At 46.0% G+C, this 22,432-nt stretch overlaps 1 protein-coding gene across 1 annotated transcript in view; it reads left to right on the top strand.

Moving 5' to 3' along the window:
• Positions 1 to 22,432, top strand: part of malrd1 (MAM and LDL receptor class A domain containing 1) — a 408,505-nt gene that overhangs the window by 344,309 nt on the left and 41,764 nt on the right. Inside the window, exons 20-21 of the mRNA XM_085987833.1 lie at positions 3,349 to 3,437; positions 3,530 to 3,623. Coding sequence (XP_085843959.1) covers positions 3,349 to 3,437; positions 3,530 to 3,623 — 183 coding nt within the window. The remainder of the gene's footprint in view (positions 1 to 3,348; positions 3,438 to 3,529; positions 3,624 to 22,432) is intronic.

Genomic DNA, 22,432 nt, shown 5'->3' with positions numbered 1-22,432 from the left:
TTGGGCCTTGAAGTGTCTATACTGTATATAGTGAAAACCTCCTCACTAGACTCACTAGACTCTTCCTCTTGTATGTAATTTGCCCGCTTTGTGTACTTCTCCCTCCCCCCTTTAGCATGCTTTGCCCCTTTAGCACTGCTTCTCTCACTCACTGCCCTTTTACAGACTTTCTTTAAGTGCCCTATTTTTCCACAATTGTGGCACTTTGCCTTTGCAAACCTGCAGTCCTTTGCATAATGGCTCGTCCCGCCACATCGGTAGCAATCCCCAACCCCGACTGGTGGTCTTTTCGCGCCAGCTTCCATCTTGAAAACAGCTCCTCCCACTGGTTTACTCCATTTCTCCTTGCTCATACTGTTTAAGTCCTTAATGTCCTTGTTAGCCATCTCCATGGCTTGTGCTTTTTTAAGTGCCGTCTCAAACGTTAATCCTTCTTCTGACAGCAACCTTTGCTGTATACTGTCGTCGTTAACTCCGCATACTAGTCTGTCCCTTAACATGACTGTGAGCACATTTCCAAAATTACAGTCCTGTGCTAGTTTCCGAAGCTCCTCCACATACTCAGTAACGCTTTCTTCCGGCCTCCTAATCCTCGAATTGAATTTCCATCTCTGTACTATTTCACTAGGTTTTGGATTGAAATGATTCTTTAGTAGACTCACCAACTCGTCAAAAGATTTTTCTCCTGGCCGCTCCGGGCTCAGCAGATTCCTCATCCATGTATAGGTTTGAGCTCCCACACAACTCAGTAAAATGGCCCTTTTCTTTTCAGCACTGTCCACCTCGTTTGCCATAAAGAAATGGCCCAATATTTCACAATACTCCTCCCAAGACTGCGACTTGCTGTCAAAAGGTGCCATGGAGCCTACCGTTCCTGCCATCCTTGGAGTCCGGTCACTTCAGCCAAAAAATCAAACTCCATTTCGACTCCCGCGGCCTAGCCTCGTGCTTTTCCGACTAGTTTGCTAACCAACCCGAGCACCTCTTCCGAATACTCCCTAACTATGACTGATCCACCAAAACTTTTCCGTCCTTTATTCTCGTCACCATATGTGGTATCTTGAGGTGGCCATAGATGGAGACAGACACAGGTTAACTCCGTAACATGGTTTAATCAACACTTGCACATAAAAGCTTCTGCCATGAGGCAGCAAAAACAAAGAGTACAACCAGTACAGATCAGACTTAACTCAGGAGCCCAATTGCCACAGCACCACCTGGTGGATCAGGTTAATCATAACCTCCCAGGTTACTACAGTAAATAGAAATGATTTTTGGTTAACCCAGAGTCTTTCATTCACCAACAATTAGTAGTGATTTATAAAGTCTGTCCAATCCATACAATCAAACAAGCTCTCATCGATATATAACAGTGGGACTTTCTAACTTTTACTTTGTTTCAGACCAAGTTAATTCAGTAGACTTTCAGAAAGCATGGCTATTATAGCTGTGTTTTCTTTGCAATTGTGTTATTTTGAAGAGATTAAGAATTCCTTAATTTGGAACTGGGGACCCATAAATAATAGAATCCCTGGATCCATGGGCAGATCCACAAGGAGTAGTTGAGGTGAATAGCATCGATGCATTTAAGGGGAAGCTAGATAAATACATGAGGGAGAAAGGAATAGGTTGTGCTGATAGGGTTAGATGAAGTAGGGTGGGAAGAGGCTTGTGTGGAGCATAAACACTGGCAGAGACCAGTTGGGCCAAATGGCCTGTTTCTTTGCTGTACATTCTATGTAATTCTATGTAATTTCCCCTCATGCTTTATAAATGAATAGAATATTCAACTCTATCACCCCATTCTACTACTGAGCTGAGAAGAACTGTAATAACCAGTGTTGGAGAAGCTCAATGGCATCACACAACTCCTGCGCCCTGCGCCAGTGCTGCTACTTATAATATAGCAGGTCAGATAATGTGTGAGCATTGCTTGCAATACTAATTCATTTTGTTATTATTGTGTTGTCCTGTCAAATTACTGCAATAACAATTGTAATCCTTAAGAAGTATTCTCTTTCGGTCAGTGCTGGCCCAAGCATATTTTTGTTTGTACTACAGTATTTGTTTTCTAAAATTTTAAAACCTTTTGAAAAAGTGCAGTAAAACTTGACAGAGCATACATTAGTCTCCCTGCTTTTATTTGACACTTAGAATTTATAATTATCTGCGTTTTTAATGAATGGGATTTTGAGAGTCCACGGCCTAGAAATTGGGTTTTGGCGCAGCGACGGCTTTAGCGCCGGATGTTAGTGCCGGAGCTAAGTCGCGCTGGGCGGGCCAAAAATTCAATAGTTCTGCGCCCAAACGGCTGCTGGCGCTGCTGAGAGCTGTTTGCGCCTGAAAACTGGCGCTACGCGCTGAATATCGGCGCTATTCCGGCACTGCGGCGCCCGCTGCGGTGCGGCAGGTTCGGGAAGAGCAGGCCTCCTCCTTCCCTTAAGGAGGAGCTGCCTGCACCCGGCCGCGGCCCGCGAAAATCTTTTTAAAAATGAGCCCGGCACCTCGGACAAGTGCCGGGCTTGCTTCTGTTCCGGGGGGGGGGGGGAAGTCCGGGGAGGGAGCTGCGGCCAGGCGGCCGGCGGGAAAGCGGCCGGCCGCCGCGGGGCCTTTAATGCGCCGGCGCAAAGTCATGTAAGACTCTGTTGCCAGAGTCTTAGTTGCGGCTGCCACGGGCGAGGCGGCCGCAACTGAATTTCGGCGCTGGGGCCCGTCGGCATGGCAACCGGGACGCTGCGCACACCGATGACGTCATCGGTGCCGGCGCAGCGCTACCGGTCTACCGCGGCGGAAGGGCCCCAGGCAATTTCGGCGCCGGCGCCAATTGCAGCGCTAGGCCCTCTAGCGCCGCAAAATCGGCGCTAAGGGCACTGAATTTCTAGGCCCACGTTTCTACTGATGCGTATTTCCAATAATTACTGGAGCTTGTTGCTGCCTCTGAGTTTACAAGCTGAGTGGCTGAAGAATGCAATCTGATTGAAGGGCAACCGTCCAACAATGCTCCCTTTCCTTTAATGTTCTGAGAATCTTGCAGTGCTATTATTCCACCTTTCACAGAACTCTCTCATTACAACATTGCTCGTGCACCTTTTTTTTCAAATGTGCACATAAGCAAAACATAAAGGAGGTGGGCTACAGTGCATCTATTTGATTTAGTCCTGTTATATTAGCCGGACAGAACAAAAGGCATATTGTGTGATATAATAGCAAAGACACTGCTCTAAGACAGTGGGGAAAAAAAGGCCTCTTTTGTAACTAGGCTATTTATAAAAGAAGAGTGTGCCTTTGAGTATTGTATTTTGAGTTTCCAGATAATGCTCTTATTATTTTCCTCTGCCTGCTTTCCAGGTGTACGAGCCAGTGGAGAGGAAATCGATGCCATCTTAAGGTCAAACCAGCAGCATCTCTTAGTCCTGCTCCTGCATCAAATAAAGATGGTAATGGTAAAGAAAAAGAACCAATGTTTATATAATTGTCTTCTATAGCCTCCTGCTATTACTAATAATTTTTTTTTTCTTTTCATATCCAGTGTCCATATGGGTAGGACTGGGCGTTGGCTTGGGTTTAGTTGTGCTCGGCCTAGTAGCTGTTTTGGTCATACTCTCTAAAAAGAAAACAAGCAAGTACGTAACACCGTGTGTGTTTTTACTGTTTTACTTTGATGAGCATGTTGGACTTCCTGCACATAAACCTGATGAAATATACAAACTTAAAAAAGTACGAAGTAAGAAAAGGCATTTGGTCAGCTGAGCTCTTCCATTTCAACAGACCATGTATAATTTGGTCTCTAAGTTAATTCTGCAAGAAAGGTAAATAACCAGAGGCAAAGCATCCAAGAAGATAAAGTTAAGTGAAATATCTCTCTCATCAACATGATTGATTAGAAACTCTAGGTTGTCAATATTACATTAGAGAAAGACTTGAATCTCTATCGCACTTCAGTAATTCTCAAAAAAATCTTTAAAATATTTCACATGCAATTAATTAGTTTGACATGCAGTGCCTGTAGGCAAACATATTGGCCATGCTAGGCACAGCAAGACCCCACAAACAGCAATGAGATGAGTGTTGATTAAGGGAGGAATGTTGGCCAAGACACCGCGACATGACTTTAGTTATTCAGCCCTGACAGATTGCATTCCACAGATGGCATTATCACATTTCTCAACTACCCAGGAATAAAATTAGTCACAAAAAACACCCAGTTTGATTGAGGTGTAATATGTTTGTTGACAGCCAGCAAAATCATGCCAGGGATAATTTTCCAACTTCACAGTCCTGACAAGGAGCCTTGCACACTGGGACTGCATACCAAAAATTCAGCACATGGATCTTTCCAAGCATTAGGAAAACTATGTGCACCATGCACCCAATTTCTACTATGTGCTCCAACATATTCTAGCCAATATGCAGACTGATAAATAATCAAGCCTGGAAATGTGCCAGTGGAAGTGCAGTGGGACAGAATTTCCACCCGCTGCTCTGACCTGGCTGTGATTCCATCCCAAATCCCAGGGCCGGAAACATTTTAAATAATGGGAACAAATGCTCACACCTGTAGCAGCGCAATAGGAATGGGCACCCTGCCCACGGTACCCTGCCGCTCAGAGAGGAAGCCGGAAGCTGCTCGGGCCAAAGACTTAAAGTGCTGCAAAGCCCTCAAAGAATGTCCCTTGCTGGTCAGTCTACATCATAGATCTACTGCTGCACAAACATTCTTCACTCTTATTGGAGTGAACCAATATGCTGATGGTGGGTTCTGCTTCTGCCCTAGAATGGAATTCACACCTGCTTTCCAGATTACTTCCCAAGTTAATAGGAAGGAAAGGAATATTAGGGAGCTCAATATTGACTGAGGGTTGTTTTCAGGAAGAAGGTTTCCATTTTGTAGGGCATTGACACCAATTCTGGCGAAATGGAAGCTATTCTGCAAGGATGGGCTACATCTGAAGTGAGATAATCTGCTGGCAAAGTGATTAAATAGGGAAGTGAATATCCATTTAAATAAGGAAAGAAGGGGGCGGGGAAAATTAAAGCAATCAAAATGTGCAAATAGAAATGGTAATAATAGAAGAGGTAAATATACAAATAAAGAGTAATTTAGCAAAAAGGATAGCGTGAAGAAGGAATAAAGGGAGTGGAGGAGGAAAATCAAATCAGCCAGTTATAAGCAGGGAAAAGACTGAGATAAAGAAACAAGTGTAAGCTTGAACAAAAAATCAAGCGAAGAGGAGTAATTTTAAATATGAACAAAAAAGATAAAGTGCTTGTGCTGCAATGCCAGAATGTGGGAAATAAACTGGAGGAATTGGAAGCAATTATGCCAGTTATGTCGGGGAGATATAGATATCAATAACACCAACAGAAACTTGGCTGTAAACTGGACAGGAGTGGAAAATAAATATCTGAGGTATATTTTTAGGAGGGACAGAACAGGTAAGAAAGCCATATTGGTGAAGGAGGGAATAAATGTTGCAGAGAGGACTGATGTGCACAATAAAGAATTTCAGACAGAGTCAATATGGTTAGAGATCAAAGATAAAAAAGGGATTGTAACATTAGTGGAATTGTACTACTAATTGCAGGAGAGAAATGGAAGGTGAAATCTATAGACAGATCAGGGAGATGAGTTATTGTTCGAGGAGATTTTAATTACCCACTCATTGATTGGGGCAAAGAGAAAAGGGAATGAAATTCCTAACATATGTGTAGGATTTCTTCTTTATGCATTATGTTCATTTACCTACAAGGAAAGAGGCATTGCTAGATGTAGTTATGAGTAATTAAATGGATCAAGTAGATGAAGTAAATGTGAATGAGCACCTCAGCTGCAGTGGCCATAATATGATGAGGTTTAAGGTCCAAATAGAAAGGGAAAAGGCTGGTACAAAAGCAGATTTTAGAAAGATGAGAAGTGAACTAGTTGAGTTGAGATGGAGAGAGAAATGGTCACAGAGGATTATAGATCAACAATGGGATAATTTTAAAAAGTAGATTACAAAGTTGCAGAATAAAGCATGGCATTAAAAAAGTAGACTACTTCAAGTTTCAAAATGCTGTGGATAAATAAAGAAGTTAGAAACAAACTCACATTATAGAAGAGACCACATGGGGCCTACAGGTATAAAAAATGATTTTTAAAAAAGAGAAATACAAGAAAATAAGGAGAGATTAGGAGAGAGATAAAGAAATCATGGAGATAGTATGAACAGAGAATCTCAAAACATATTAAAAAAAGAACTATAATGTTTCTACAAATATATCAATAAAAAGAGAATTATCAAATGTGAGATGGGATCCCTGAGAGGATAGTGAATCAGTAGAGGATAATTGGAAATATGTCGCAATAAATAACAGTTGCTTTGCTACAGTGTTTACAAAAAAAAGAATATTGAGGACAAGGCAAATCGTGAATTGGTTGAAAGTGAGATCTGAGAAATTATAATAAATTTATAATTTATAATGGGGGCCCTAGAAATTATATTTCAGGGTTCCACTGAGAGTAGCTGTGTGCTGGAGAACAATGTAATACCTATTTTCAAAAAGTGAGACACAGTTAATCCGGGTCATTATAGGCCAGTTAGTTTTACATCTGTGGTAGGGAAAAAGTTGCAATATTTAATTAAAGATGAATTTACTAAATAACTGGAGAGAAAATAATTAGAAACAGTCAACATATATTTTAGAAAGGAAGATTGTGCTTGGCAAACTTGAATGAGTCTTTGAGAAGAAGATATGGTGGATGGGAAAAATGCAGCGGATATGATGTACATGGACCTTCAGAATGCCTTTGACAAGGCATCACACAGGAGACTACGGAGAAGATTAAGGGGTATTAGGAGGACGTTAGCAAATTTTACTAAAAACTGGTTAGAAGGGAGGAAACAGAAAGCAGGAGTTGAGGGCAATTTCTCAGAGTGGCTGGAAGTGGGTAATGGTGTCCCGCAAGGTTCTGTTCAGGAACTGGTTCTGTTCACTGCATGCATCAATGATTTGGATATAGAACTAGAGGGAGTGATATCCAAATTAGCAGATGATACAAAAATAACAGACATAGTGGATGATTGTGAGAACCAAAGGAAGCTGTAAGGGGATATTGATACGATGATAAAATGGGTAAAATAGTGGCAGATGGAATTCAATGTCAGTAAATGTGAGGTGGTACATTATGGTACAACAACTAAAGATAATAATCATACTGGGGGGGGGGGGAGAGCTGGGTAATGTGGAAGAGCAGAGCAATTTGGAGTTTCAGGACTACAAGACCTTTAAAAATAAGGTAATCCCATAGAAATACTGTCATTTATGGAGATGTATAGAATATAAAAGTCGATATGTCATGGTGAATCTATATGAAATCTTAATAAGACCACAATTGGAAAACTGTGTGCAGTTTTGGGTTCCACACGATAGGACGGATATTGAGGCAATGGAGAGCACACAGCACAGATTCACTAGGAGTCTGCTTGGTCCGAGGAAATATAAACATAAAGAAAGACTTGAAAAATTAGGACTGTTTGCATTAGAACAAGGGAGACTATGGGGTGATTCGATAGAGGTGTCTAAAATTATGAGGGAATGGGACAGAGTAAATAGTTACAGATGGGTGAAAATTGGTTATGGTCCGACGGCCGCACGCCAAGAGGCCAGAAATTTGTCCTCTGGCCTCATTTCAATAATTGAGACAAGCTGCTTGTAAAGTCTGTGGGTTGTGCAGTTAATAAATACACAGACTTCAGAAGTAACAAACAAAACAGGTCTTTACTATTCGAAGGTCCGGGCGAATCTGCCCCAGCAATCCTGCTACAACACTTATATACTGGTGTGGTCACTATCGGTATTACAGTATACAGAAGCCAAACAAATAGTGCCACACCTAAAGTAGTTCCCTTAAAGGTGAACGGTTACATTCAATAGTTCCCTTAAAGATAGACGGGTACATACACTACAATCCTCCCTTTTTAGCTTATTACTAACAGAGTCCCCGTTAAACATACATATCTTCAACTTCCTATAAAACAAATTACAGATATAATCTCGGTGGAATCAATGTCATATAAAACAATTTACAAATATAATCTCGGTGGAAACAGTTCACAGGTTCAGTCTCTGCGGAAACAGTTCATAGATTCAGTCTCTGATCTTGACTCGTTCCGAACAACATTTCTTTGGTGTAGCCGGATTACCTGGCTAGCGTGACTCCTCCATAGCCTTTTTCTTGACGTAACAGCTTGAACCTTCGTCCTGTTGAACCAGCAGTGCGGACTTTTACAACCAACTGGCTGTCTTGACATTTTCCAGTTTTTCAACTAATTTAGCTCCTTTCGTAATGTCCCGCCTGGAATGGTAGAAGTGCTAATATATTAGACAGTTATTACCTTCTGCTTCTTCTTTTCCTTTTCTGCCTTTTTGAAACTCTCGGAGCTCCTTTCTCGGCTGCCAGCTGTAGCGCCACCAACTCTCTATGTTCCTTAGACCTTAAGTGCTTCCTCCGGATTTCAGCACTTTGAGAGTTTTCATCACAAGCTGGGCAGACCACATCCTCGTAATATTCAGTGTCACTCAACAGGTCATGGTAATATTCGGGTTCGTCCTGAGTTAGGCCAGCGAGAGACACTTCTTCTTCCTCCTCACCTGTCTGGACGTTAGCTGACGGTGGTTCCTTCCCTAAACATCTTTCTTGAAAAGCCTTCTTCATGCATTCATATTCATCCCGCTCTTCCTGGGTTATCTGCCATTCCTTCACGACGGACCTCATTTGTGAGTTCAATACCTTCCTTTCCATCGGTAATTGCGTTATCAGGCTATTTAACCCTTCTACTGAAGTAACGGTTTCCACATTCTTCTGTTCACCTTGACGTGATTCAACGTACTTTTGGCATCCTTGTAAAATTTGAGAGCTCCGAACTCGTTCCCCCTGAAGATTGAAGCTCGTGTTCAGATTGTTCCCCTTGCAGAGTCTTGTCCTTCAGCATATGAAGGAGTTGGCTGACCGTTAACTCTTCCCTGGGAACACGGTGGATCAGAGTCTTCTCCATTTCCTCCACCTCTTTCTCCAATACTTCCACCTTACGTTCCTCTTGAACTTTGGCTTTCAGCGCTCGGAAAAGTTGCGCCCTGATGCTCTCTAGTTCATGTTCAGGGACCATTCTTACAGTGTCCTGTTCTTCCACTGAAAGGATTCCCAGTTGAATCTGTTCTTCAAGTTGTTGAACCTCGGTCATTGCCGCCTCATATTTGTCTTGGGTGTCCTACAATGTTTTTATAAGTTCTTGGACATCCTGTCTTTCATGCTCTGCCATGAATTTCACCTCTAATTTCTCATCTATGGATGGAGCTCCTACCGATGAGTCTGCCTTGGCCTTGAGCTCATCAAGAATTTCCTGCAGCCTTTGGACTTCTTGCTCATGTTCAACCTTTAGTTGTTCATATGCTTCTACTGAAACTAGCTTTTCGGAGGCTGCCGAGTTAACCCCCTCCAGAATTGTAGCCTGGGCCTGTTCATACTGTTCTTTCAACTTCTCACACTCTGCTTGTAAGGAGTCGTAGAGAAGAACTGGAATAAAATCCTGGCTCCCTGAAGATTCCTCTTCCTTTGGTTCATTCTGTAAATATTCTAGTTCCTGAACAGCATCAGGGGAATGTGATTGGTATTTGACCACGATGGCTCTATGGTCGCTCTCTGCTTGAGCTAGCTGTCTCTGTAGTCTTTCCAGGTTCTCCCATTCGGTGTCCCAGAACCTTTCCATATTTTTCATCTCTTGTACGAGACGGTCACTCAACTGTTCTAATTGTTGTCGTACTTTGACATAAGTTTGCGTCCGAGCTCGGTGTTCTTCCGTCATGGATGAATCCTTTGCTTGAACAGGCTCAGAATTCTCTGTCAACCTGGAGTTCTGCTCTGCAGCTTTATTATTCTTGGTACCATAAGTCCTTCTGCATGTCTTCGTTTTCTTTCCCATCGTCGGCAAGTCCCTTTTAGCCTTGTCTTCCATATTCGACTTGGTCTTATCATCATCCATTTCAGAATCTGAGCTAATAGCTTGCACCGAGTCCTCCCTCATTATGGCTTTTAGGTAATGCCATTCCATGTCTATTTTCTTAATCCACTCCCGTCCTAGAAGTGGTGGTCCTCCCTCAGGTAATACGTACAAGTTCATTCTTGGGTGTTCTTTACCCCTATCTCTCACCTTGACTCTTATTTTCCCCACGGGGTATACGTTATGCCCCGTGTATGTCTGTAATACGAACTTGGTATTTCTTAAAGGTATGTGAGAGAATAGCCGGTGGTAGTCCCTTCGGTGGATGACTGATAGAGCTGATCCAGTGTCCAGCTCCATTCTTACTTGGACTCCAGCTATTTTTAGTATGACCCAGATGGCCTGTAGATCCGTTTCTTTACCCACATTGTGGATTCTCAGCCTGCCCAGCTCCTGGCTGTTTGGGTCTGAGTCTGAATTCTGTTCGTCTGAACTCTTCTCAGCCACCTTGTGTACCTTGTTGTACTTTTCTTGTGGTGGCTTCCTTTGATTATTGGTCTTTTTCCCGGACCAGCATACCTTCGCGATGTGACCCAGTTTGCCACATTTCCTACACTCTTGGTTCTTAAACCAGCATTGATTCTGGTCATGCGTTGTCTTCCCACAATGGTAGCATTTTGTTGTGCTTGAAGTAATTTGGTCCACCCCGAGTGCCGCCGCCTTTAGTTGCATTTCCGCCGTTCCTTTCGCTGCGGCTTCGTGCGATGCAGCTATAAGGACAGCCCTGTCCAGTGTGAGGTCGTTCTCTTCCAGCAGTCGCTTCTGCGTCCCTTCTTTGGACAATCCGCATACGAACTTGTCCTGCAGCGCTTCTGTCAGATTCCCTCCGAACTGGCAGTATTTCGCTAGCCTACGCAGTTCGACCAAGTATTCCGCATTGCTTTCGTCTTTCTTCTGCGTTCTTGCGTAGAATTTGAATCATTCAGCCAGCATCAGCGGTGTGGGGTTCAAGTGGTCCTTCAGCACAGTCACAATCTCTTCGAAGGTCTGATCCGCTGGTTTATTTGGTGCTATTAGATGCTTCAAGAGCCCGTATGTTTTTGCCCCCATCGAGTTTAGCAATGTTATCGCCTTGTCGTCTTCCTCTATTTTGTTGGCTTCGCAATAGATCTCTATGCGTTCCACGTACGTGGCCCAGTCTTCTATTTCAGAATTAAAGTCGTTAATATTCCCTCGCTTAGGCATTTTTCTTCCCTTGGGAGCAGCACCAGTATTTCTTTAAGTATTCTTATTTATTTGTTTGTTTCTAAGATGGCGGTTTTCCCGCGAAATCGGCGGTTTCCCGCTCTTTCCTTCTCTCCCCGCCCACTTCAATGGCGGTATGTCAATCAAGATGGCGGTTTTCCCGCGATAATGGCGGTTTCCCGCTCTTCCTTTCTCGCCCCGCCCACTTCAATGGTGGTTTCCCGCTTCTGGCGTCTTCTCCGCCTAATGGCGGCTTCCCGCATTTCTTCCCGGTGGAAGGGGTACGCTTACCCCACAGCGGACAGGTTCAGCCGCTGGCTGGCTTCCGCACAGCTCCCCTTACTCGGCTATGTCTTTTCCTCCTGCCCGCACGGCTCTACTGGCGCTGGGTACACCCCATTAACGGAGGACAGTTCAGCCGCTGGACTGGCTCTCGCGCAGTCTCTCTCTCCGTACCCGGCTCTGTCGCTCTCTCACCCGCACGTTCGGTGCTACCGGCCCTGGGTACCCCGTTGGTGGAGAACAGTTCAGCCGCTGGACTGGCTCTCGCGCAGTCTCTCACCCCGTTTTCGGCTGTGTCTCTCACCCACTCCCGCACGTTCGGTTTTGCCGGCTCTGAGTACCCCGTTGGTGGAGAACAGCTCAGCTGCTGGACTGGCTCCTCGCAGTCTCTCTCTCCGCACCCGGCTCTCACCCGCACGGTTCCCGATCGCCTCCCCAGCCCTCTCGCAGACCGGTGTTTCCCTCCCCGGCTGCGGCTGGGTTTCTCCTCCCGCGCCTACTCGCAGGCTCAGCGCTTCGTGGCTGCGGTCGCTGCCCGGATTTTTCCCGCCGATCACGGTCCGGCTGTCACCCGACGCCGTTGGACCCGACTTTTGGCCGGCACAGCTCCCCCTCGACCGAGGTCGAGTGCTCTGCCCTTATCCTCCGGATATTCTCTACACCTTCCCCTACTCACAGTCTCTTCGGCCGCCTTGTTCCCTGCTGATCGGCTCACTCTGTACCGTGGTAGAAGGGTAGTCAGTGCCTGTTGCAGACGGAAGCTTTTGTTGCTAAAGTCTTCCACCTTTCTCCTGCTGCAGCCTCGTGTTTTCTTCCAGCAGCACGACGAGGGCGGTTGCCTCTCTTCGACGCTCTTCTTGCTTTGGTAATCTTGCCGCAGGGTACGATCGGACTCGTCGCCACTGTAAAGTCTGTGGGTTGTGCAGTTAATAAATACACAGACTTCAGAAGTAACAAACAAAACAGGTCTTTACTATTCGAAGGTCCGGGCGAATCTGCCCCAGCAATCCTGCTACAACACTTATATACTGGTGTGGTCACTATCGGTATTACAGTATACAGAAGCCAAACAAATAGTGCCACACCTAAAGTAGTTCCCTTAAAGGTGAACGGTTACATTCAATAGTTCCCTTAAAGATAGACGGGTACATACACTACACTGCTGGCACCTCTTTGTCCCTCCAAAGGCAGCTCACCTATTTGGAGCAGGTAAAATTCGGGCCGCTTGCTTCTCTGGAAGCAGCTTTCAAGTAGACCCTGGAGAGGGTGGAAGAGGACAATGGGTGGTGGGTGGGGGGTTCAATTGCAGGTCGGTAGCACCCCTCTGGAGTGCTGTGGAACCATGAGAAGTATTCTTGCTCCTCCCTGCTCAACATCAACCTTAAAAAAAACCTGAGCAACCATTTTGGTGGCGATTGCTTGCTAGGCCGAAATCCTTGCCCGGAAAACCTGCGCAGAGCAGACCAAATGTGTCCTCAGCTTAGGGCAGCCCATTTTATTGGCGGGCATCTAAAAAAGGCATTAGGCCCCTCATTAGCATACGCAAAGTGCCTAGCGCCTGTTTTAGGAGGCTGCCCGGATCCTTGAAAATTGTCTGATGCCAATATGACATGAAACATTTTTCAGACGTCCTTGGGGGACAGGACATAGCCCTGCACAAGTGGTAATTTTTGCCCCTGCTTTCCAGATGGAAAATGAATGCAATGTTGACCAATTTCTACTCCACTTAATCACCATGGCGTACTTCTGGTGGATATCAGGGACAAAAGATTCCCACACAAATTTTAGTAGGCCTAGTGCCCATTTTACAAGTGCTAAATGCAAGTTCAAAATCATGTAGATGAAGAAGAGGAGATGCACAAGGACAGATCGAGTGGAGCATAATCACCGGCATGGACTGGTTGGGCCGAATGGGCTGTTTCTGCGCCATATATCCTATGTAATCCTAGGTCCTTAGGGAAATCCTGAGTTACAGGGGCTGGAAAAGAAACCATTGCTGGAAATGCTCTGGCTACAAACGAATAGTTAAGGGTGGAACCAAGCAAAAGGAATCCTCCTGAGCTTCACAAGGGAGGAAAGTACTTTGAAGAGGATGGTGTGGTCAATTGCATCAAAGGCTGCAGGGAGGTCGAGGAGGATGACAAGGAATGTTCCCCTAAAAAATAGGTGGGTTTGGAGAGTGGGGGCAGTTAAATTGTTAAAAATGGAATTCTCGACCTGATCCTGCCTCCAACCTGCTCAATTCCGGTTTTAATGGAGGCGGGGAGGGGGGGTGGGGGGACGGGGGCGGGCAATCATCCCGCTCCCAGGGACGGTACCTTAATTTAAATATTGTAATGAGGCTGGAAGCCTAATTTTTAACCTCCGTTTTGAATTTAACTGCCTGTGGACGGGTGTCACACAATTCATGAAACCCGGCAGTTAAACAGAGGCAGGGACTGCTGAATCCAGGATGCAAGTGGATTTATACCTACCTTCTGGATCCAGGGTCCCTTACTAACCCACCCCCTGCAATCGGAGACCCTATCATGAGGCCTCCGATCACCTTCCCAGGCCTCCCCACCAGGCCTCTGATCCCCACCATGAGGCCTACCTCCCCCCCCCCCAACCCCCACCCCTACCAATGATGCTGAGGCCAGCCACATTCCTCCGATGGCCCCGCGATCCTCTCTCCACCCCGCTGACACCCCACGATCCCCGACCATTCCGACCCTCGAACCCCCCCACGATCCCCGACCCCCTCCCCATCTATCCCCAACCATACCAACCCTGCGATTCCTCCCCCGGACCGACCCCTCACATCGGAGGCCTACCTGCCCGTAGCCAGCCAGCCTCTCAGTCATTAAAGTCGTCCGGGCCTGCGGGAAACCCAGCCTCCCGGGTTTCCTGCCTGCCTCGGAAGCCCCCCGCCCACAACCCACCTCCCTTGAGAAAATTCCGGCCCATGTCATTTGTGACTTTGGTTAGTGCCATTTCAGTGCTGTGGCAAGGACGGAAGCTGATTGGAGAGATTCAAACACGGAATTGCAGGAAAGACGGGCACAGATTTGGGAGGCAACATCACATTCAAGGAATTTGGAGAGGAAAGTGAGGTTGGAGATGGGGCAATAATTTCCAAGGACGGAGGGGCCTTGGTGGGTTTCTTTGAGGAAGAGGGATGTTCACAGCAGTTCTGAAATAAAAGGGACAGTACCTGAGGAGAGGGAAGCATTAATGATGTCCGCTAGCATGGGGGCCAGAAAGGAAAGTTGGTTGGTCAGCAGTTTAGGTGGAATAAAGTAAGGCAAGCAGGAGGCAAAGGTGAAGGTCACTATGAGAACCAGAAGCAGTAGAAAAATGGACTTCGACCCAGAACCCACACATCAGAAAAATAAAGTTGAGAAATCAGCAGTGCACTGAAGTTCTTTTTATTCGCTTATGGGATGTGGGCGTCGCTGGCAATGGCAGCATTTATTGCCCATCCCTAATTGCCCCTGAGAAGGTGGTGGTGAGCCGCCTTCTTCAACCGCTGCAGTTCGTGTGGTGAAGGTACACCCACAGTGCTGTTAGGTAGGGAGTTCCAGGATTTTGACCCAGCGACGATGAAGGATCGGCGATATACTTCCAAGTCAGGATGGTGTGTGACTTGGAGGGGAACTTGGAGGTGGTGGTGTTCCCATGTGCCTGCTGCCCTTGTCCTTCTAGGTGGAAGAGGCCGCGGGTTTGGGAGGTGCTGCCGAAGAAGCCTTGGCGAGTTGCTGCAGTGCATCTTGTAGCTGGTACACACTGCAGCCACGTTACGCCGATAGTGGAGGAAGTGAATGTTTAAGGTGGTGGATGGGGTGCCAATCAAATGGGCTGCTTTGTCCTGGATGGTATTGAGCTGCTTGAGTGTTGTTGGAGCTGCATTCATCCAGGCAAGTAGAGAGTATTCCATCACACTCCTTACTTGTGCCTTGTAGATGGTGGAAAGGCTTTGGGAAGTCAGGAGGTGAGACACTCGCTGCAGAATACCTACCCTCTGACCTGCTCTTGATGCCACAGTATTTATGTGGCTGGTCCAGTTAAGTTTCTGGTCAATGGTGACCCCCAGGATGTTGATGGTGTGGGAGTCGGCGATGGTAATGCCGTTGAATGTCAAGGGGAGGTGGTTAGACTCTCACTTGTTGGTGATAGTCATTGCCTGGCAATTCGGTGGTGTGAATGTTACCTGCCACTTATCAGCCTAAGCCTGAACGTCGTCCAGGTCTTGTTGCATGCGGGCATGGACTGCTTCATTATCTGAGGAATTGTGAATGGCGCTGAACACTGTGCAGTCATCAGCGAACATCCCCATTTCTCACCTTATGTTGGAGGGAAGGTCATTGATGAAGCAGCTGAAGATGGTTGGGCCTAGGACACTGCCTTGAGGAACTCCTGCAGCGATGTCCTGGGGCTGTGATGAGTGACCTTCAACCACCACAGCCATCTTCCTTTGTGCTAGGTATGACTCCAGCCAGTGGAGCGTTTTCCCCCCGATTCCCATTGACTTCAGTTTTACTAGGGCTCCTTGATGCCACACTCAGTCAAATGCTGCCTTGATGTCAAGGGCAACACTCTCACCTCACCTCTGGAATTCAGCTCCTTTGTCCAAGTTTGGACCAAGGCTGTAATGAGGTTGGGAAACGAGTGTTCTTGCCGCGACCCAAACTGGGCATCAGTGAGCAGGTTTTTGGTGAGTAAGTGCCGCTTGATAGTACTATCGATGACACCTTCCATCAATTTTCTGATGATTGAGAGAAGACTGATGGGGCGGTAATTGGCCGGGTTGGATTTCTCCAGTTTTTTGTGGACAGGACATACCTGGGCAATTTTTCACATGTTGTCGGGGCCCATAGCCTTTGCTGTATCCAGTGCGCTCAGCCATTTCTTGATATCACGTGGAGTGAATCGAATTGGCTGAAGACTGGCTTCTGTGATGGTGGGGACTACAAGAGTAGGCTGATATGGATCATCCACTCGGCACTTCTGGCTGAAGATGGTTGCAAACGTTTTAGCCTTGTCTTTTGCACTCACGTGCTGGGCTCCACCATCTTTGAGGATCGGTTATTCATGGAGCCTCCTCCTTCCTTAGTTGTTTAATGGTCCACCACCAATCACGACTGGATGTGGCAGGGCTTTGATCTGATCCGTTGATTGTGGGATCGCTTAGCCCTGTCTATAGTGTGCTGCTTCTGCTTTTTAGCATACATGTAGTCCTGTGTTGTAGCTTCCCCAGGATGGCACCTCATTTTTAGGTATGCCTGGCATGCTCTTCTACACACCTTATTGAACCAGGGTTGGTGCCCTGGCTTGATGGTAATGGTAGAGTTAGGGATATGCCGGGCCATGAGGTTACAGATTGATGGCCCACAGCGTCTCATGGATGCCCAGTTTTGAGCTGCTAGATCTGTTCTGAATCTATCCCATTTAGCATGGTGGTAGTGCCACACAACACGATGGAGGGTGTCCTTAGTGTAAAGACGGGACTTTGTCTCCACAATGACTGTATGGTGGTCACTGCTACCCAATACTGTCATGGACAGAAGCATCTGCGACAGGTAGAGGTCAAGTAGGTTTTCCCCTCGTGTTGGTTCTCTCACCACCTGTCGCAGGCCCAGACTGGCAGTTATGTCCTTCAGGACTCGGCCAGTAGTGGTGCTACGGTGCTACCGAGCAACTCTTGGTGATGGACATTGAAGTCCCCCACCCAGAGTACATTCTGTGCCCTTACTACTCTCAGTGCTTCTTCAATCATGGAGGAGTACTGATTCATCAGCTGAGGGAGGGCGGTAGGTGGTAATCAGCAGGAGGTTTCCTTGCCCATGCTTGACCTGAAGCCATGAGACCCGGAGTCAATGTTGAGGACTCACAGAGCCACTCCTTCCCGACTGTATACCACTGTGCCGCCACCCCTGGTGGGTCTGTCCTGCCGGTGGGACAGGACATACTCAGGGATGGTGATGGAGGAGTTTGGGACATTGGTTGGAAAGGTATGAGTCTGTGAGTATGACTATGTCAGGCTGTTTTGCTTGACGGCTCTTTCAATTTTGGCACAAGTCCCTCAGATGTTGGTAAGGAGGACTTTGCAGGCTGGGTTTGCCGTAGCTGGTGCCAAGGCCAATCCGTCCAGTTTCATTCTTATTATGTTTCGTAGCAGTTAGTTACAACTGAGTGGCTTGCTAGGCCATTTCAGAGGGCAGTTAAGAGTCAACCACATTGCTGTGGGTCTGGAGTCACATATCGCCCAGACCAGGTAAAGACAGCAGATTTTCTTTCCTAAAGGACATTGGTGAATCAGATGGGTTTTTGCATCAGTTTCGATAGTTTCATGGTTACTATTACTGATACTAGCTTTTTAATCTAGATTTATTTAATTAACTGAATTTAAATTCCCCAGCTGCTGTGGTGGGATTTGAACTCCCATATCCTGGATCATGAGTCCAGTGACATGACCACTACGCTGCCGTTCCCTTTATTAGTACAGGCATAAGCTGAGCAGGTAACAGCATCAGGTGAGGGATGGACTGTAGACTAGACAAAGTTACCTTAAAACTTGAGGCGATTGAATAGCAGATCAGAGTCAGAGTAGTTGAGTCTTACACTGTAGTAGAGCAGCGTAGTCCTGATGGCAGAGGAATCCAGGAGTTGGGAAGTCAAATTAGAGCAGAGTTCCTGCAGTTGAAAGAAGCAAAGTGAAAAAGAACAAGCAGGGTCGGGAAATGGGCAGTGTGCTTTGTCCAGGTAACTTCAAAATTGTAGCTTGAATTGGTAGTTTGGGCTGAAATGTATTCACTCTTAGAGACGGGGAACTTAAACGGTGGCAGAGAGGAGATTGGGGGAGAAACGGCAGAGTGGCGACAGATGACCAAGGATACAGTGCAAAGGAGCTCGGTAAGGAGCTGCCAGCCCAGGAGCCATCTCCTCCCTAATCATTACCTAGAGCAATGTATTTTCAGTTTAATCAATCCTGTAAGCCTCTGCCAGTGCTGTAACTGGTGAAGGTTAACAGTGGACATATCACTTACTGAGTACAAACGTTATTCCAAATATCTTTATTTTTAAACTTTTTCTCGCTAGTTTAAACTGATAGAAACTCAGCCAAGATTTAATACTCAAGCAGTGTCCATTAAGAGATAGAAGGGAGAGCTAAACATAGAAGATAGGAGCAGGAGTAGGCCATTCGGCCCCTCGAGCCTGCTCCGCCATTCAATGAGATCATGACTGATCATCCAAATTCAGTACCCTGTTCCTGCCTTCTCTCCATATCCCTTAATCCCTTTAGCCTTAAGAAATATATCCAACTCCTTCTTGAATATATTTAATGAATTGGCCTCTACTGCCTTCTGTGGTAGAGAGTTCCACAGGTTCACCACTCTCTGGGTAAAGAAATTCCTCCTCATCTCTGTCCTAAATGGCTTACCCCTTATCATTAGACTGTGACCCCTGGTTCTGGACTCCCCGACCATCGGGAACATCCTTCCAGCATCTAGTCTGTCCAGTCCTGTTAGAATTTTATCAGTTTCGATGAGATCCCCTCTCATTCTTCTAAACTCCAGCAAGTACAAGCCCAATCGACCCAATCTCTCCTCATACGTCATTCCTGCCATCCCAGCTATCAGCCTGGTGAATCTTCGCTGCACTCCTTCCATAGCAAGAACATCCTTCCGCAGATAAGGCGACCAAAACTGCACACAATACTCAAGATGTGGCCTCACCAAGGCCCTGTACAACTGCAGCAAGGCATCCTTGTTCCTGTACTCAAACCCTCTCGCTGCAAAGGCCAACATACCATTTGCCTTCTTAACCACCTGCTGCACCTGCATGCTTACTTTCAGCGACTGGTGCACAAGGACGCCCAGGTCTCGTTGCATTTCCCCTCTCCCAATCTATTGCCATTTAGATAATAATCTGCCTTCCTGTTTTTGACACCAAAGTGGATAACCTCGCATTTATCCACGTTATATTGCATCTGCCATGCTTCTGCCCAATCACCCAACCTGTCCAAATCATACTGGAGTTTCTCGGCATCCTCCTCACAGCACACACGCCCACCCAGCTTTGTGTCGTCTGCAAACTTGGAGATATTACATCTAGTTCCCTCGTCCAGATCATTAATATATATTGTGAATAGCTGGGGTCCAAGGACCGATCCCTGCGGTACCCCACTAGTCACTGCCTGCCACTCGGAAAAAAAGCCGTTTATTCCAACTCTTTGCTTTCTGTCTGCCAACCAGTTCTCTATCCAAGTCGATACCTTGCCCCCAATCCCATGTGCCTTAATTTTACATGCCAATCTGTTATGCGGGACCTTATCGAAAGCCTTTTGAAAATCCAAATACACCACATCCGCTGGTTCTCCCTTATGTATTTTACCAGTTACATCCTCAAAAAATTCCAGTAGATTAGTCAAGCACGATTTACCTTTTGTAAAGCCATGTTGACTTTGTCCGAGCCGGTCACTTTTTTCCAAGTGCTCTGCTATTACATCCTTTATAATGGACTCTAGCATTTTCCCCACTACCGATGTCAGGCTTACCGGTCTGTAATTCCCCGTTTTCTCTCTACCACCCTTTTTGAACAGTGGGGTAACATTAGCTACCCTCCAATCCATGGGTACTGTTCCAGAGTCTATCGAATTTTGGAAGATGACCAGCAATGCATCTACTATTTTGAGGGCCACTTCCTTAAGTACCCTAGGATGTAGATTATCAGGTCCTGGGGATTTATCGGCCCTCAATCCCATCAATTTTCCTAACACCATTTCCCTACAAATACTGATTTCTATCAGTTCCTCCCTTTCATTAAACCCTATGTTCCCCGACATCTTTGGGAGGTTATTTGTGTCCTCCTTTGTGAAGACAGAACCAAAGTATGTATTTAATTGGTCGGCCATTTCTTTGTTCCCCATTATAAATTCCCCTAATTCTGACTGCAAGGGACCTACGCTTGACTTCACCAATCTTTTTCTCTTCACATATCTATAAAAGCTTTTACAGTCAGTTTTTATATTCCCTGCAAGCTTACTCTCATACTCTATTTTCCCCCTCTTAATTAATCCCTTTATCCTCCTTTGTTGAATCCTAAACTGCTCCCAATCCTCAGATTTACTGCTTTTTCTGGCCAATTTATATGTCCTCTCCTTGGATCTTATGCTATGCCTAATTTCCCTTGTTAGCCTGAGCTCGGCTCAAACTCGTATACCAAACATACAACAACTGCATAAAATTCACACAACCCACCCCTCCCTATTGGATGATTGCTGGCGAGGATGCAGCCAGACTAACGTGCTCCTGTAAATTATTTGATCTTTCCTCCGGTCCAACCTAGACAGCATTCCAGGATACCACGAAGACCATAACCAACACTGAGGTCCCTCGGCCCATTTCTATGTTTGCTAAACCTGTCCTGAGGGGTGCAAGGGCTGCCTGAGATGCACAGTCTAGCACATCTCTCCCTGCATTCCGTCAATATGGTGGCAAAGCTGTGCCCCCTCCACAACCATGTGGATTAAGCACCTGTGAAACACATGCCAGTCAGAGCAAGTGATGTACGGCTCTGCATAGCATTGGAAAAGTGCCAGGTAACCCGAAACACTTTCCTAGAGACCCATACAGGTCCCTGCTCACCAGCATTACTCCCTCACGGAAGGGCTGACTAATCCGAGATGATAACAGAAGCTCACCACTACCACTCTCTCTCAAGTGCACAACAGTGACCTAATCAATAATGCCCGCATAAAAGATAAATCTGTGCACTAATGTCCAAGTCCCCCTTCCATAGCTGCCCAAGCCCTCAAGTGTGTAAAATGATTGTACAAATATGCACAACTCTGCACCCTCCTGTAAATGCTGTGCTGAGAAAACATACTAGAAGCACACCAATATATAAACCAGGGGGCAATCTTCCTTTAAAGAATTTTCAAAAATATGTTTGACTGTGAATGGTTAAATGTTTGACTGTTTCCTGTTTGAATTTGTAATGGCTGAATTCATAAAGGGATTGTTGCAAATAGCTAGAAAGGATACAGTAGTGAAATACAGAAACTGCTGACTGGCTAGTGCGTGCTTGCAGTACTTGGTGCACAGCACTGACACCACCAGGGTTGAAAAGATCAGGGAGCGGCTTCACTTCACTTGATTTATTACATTGCATTCCAAAACACAAGCTCGACATCCATTTAGCTGCTAAAAGCAGTCTGAATATTACCTTTGGCTTCAAACATTTTTCTGTTTCCTTCTAAAGCTAGTTAGGCAATAATATACTGTATGTGTTACATAAGAACATAAGAACATAAGAAGTAGGAGCAGGAGTAGGCCATATGGCTCCTCGGGCCTGCTCCGCCATTCAATAGGATCATGGCTGATCCAAATCTAGACTCACGTCCACTTCCCTGCCCTCTCCTCGTAACCCCTAATTCCCTTATCTGCTAGGAAACTGTCTATCTCCATTTTAAATTTATTTAATGTTGCAGCTTCCGCAGCTCTCTGGGGTAGCAAATTCCATAGATTTACTACCCTCTGAGTGAAGAAGATTCTCCTCATCTTAGTTTTGAAAGGGCAGCCCCTCATTCTTAGATTATGCCCCCTAGTTCTAGTCTCACCCATCAGTGGAAACATCCTCACCGCATCCACCCGATCAAGCCACCTCACAATCTTATATATGTCGATAAGATCGCCTCTCATTCTTCTGAACTCCAATGAGTAGAGTCCCAACCTACTCAACCTTCCCTCATACGTCAACCCCCTCATCTCCGGAATCAACCGAGTGAACCTTCTCTGAACCGTCTCGAGAGCAAGTATATCTTTTCTTAAATATGGAAACCAAAACTGCACGCAGTATTCCAGGTGTGGCCTCACCAATACCCTGTATAACTGCAGCAAGACTTCCCTATTTTTATACTCCATCCCCCTCGCAATAAAAGCCAA

The sequence above is a fragment of the Somniosus microcephalus genome, chromosome 5 (genome assembly GCF_052327205.1).
Source record: "Somniosus microcephalus isolate GS21.2 chromosome 5, FLI_Smic_1.0, whole genome shotgun sequence".
Taxonomy (NCBI): Eukaryota; Metazoa; Chordata; class Chondrichthyes; order Squaliformes; family Somniosidae; genus Somniosus; species Somniosus microcephalus.
The sequence above is the reverse complement of the archived record's forward strand: the minus strand, read 5'-3'. Positions and strand labels throughout refer to the sequence as shown.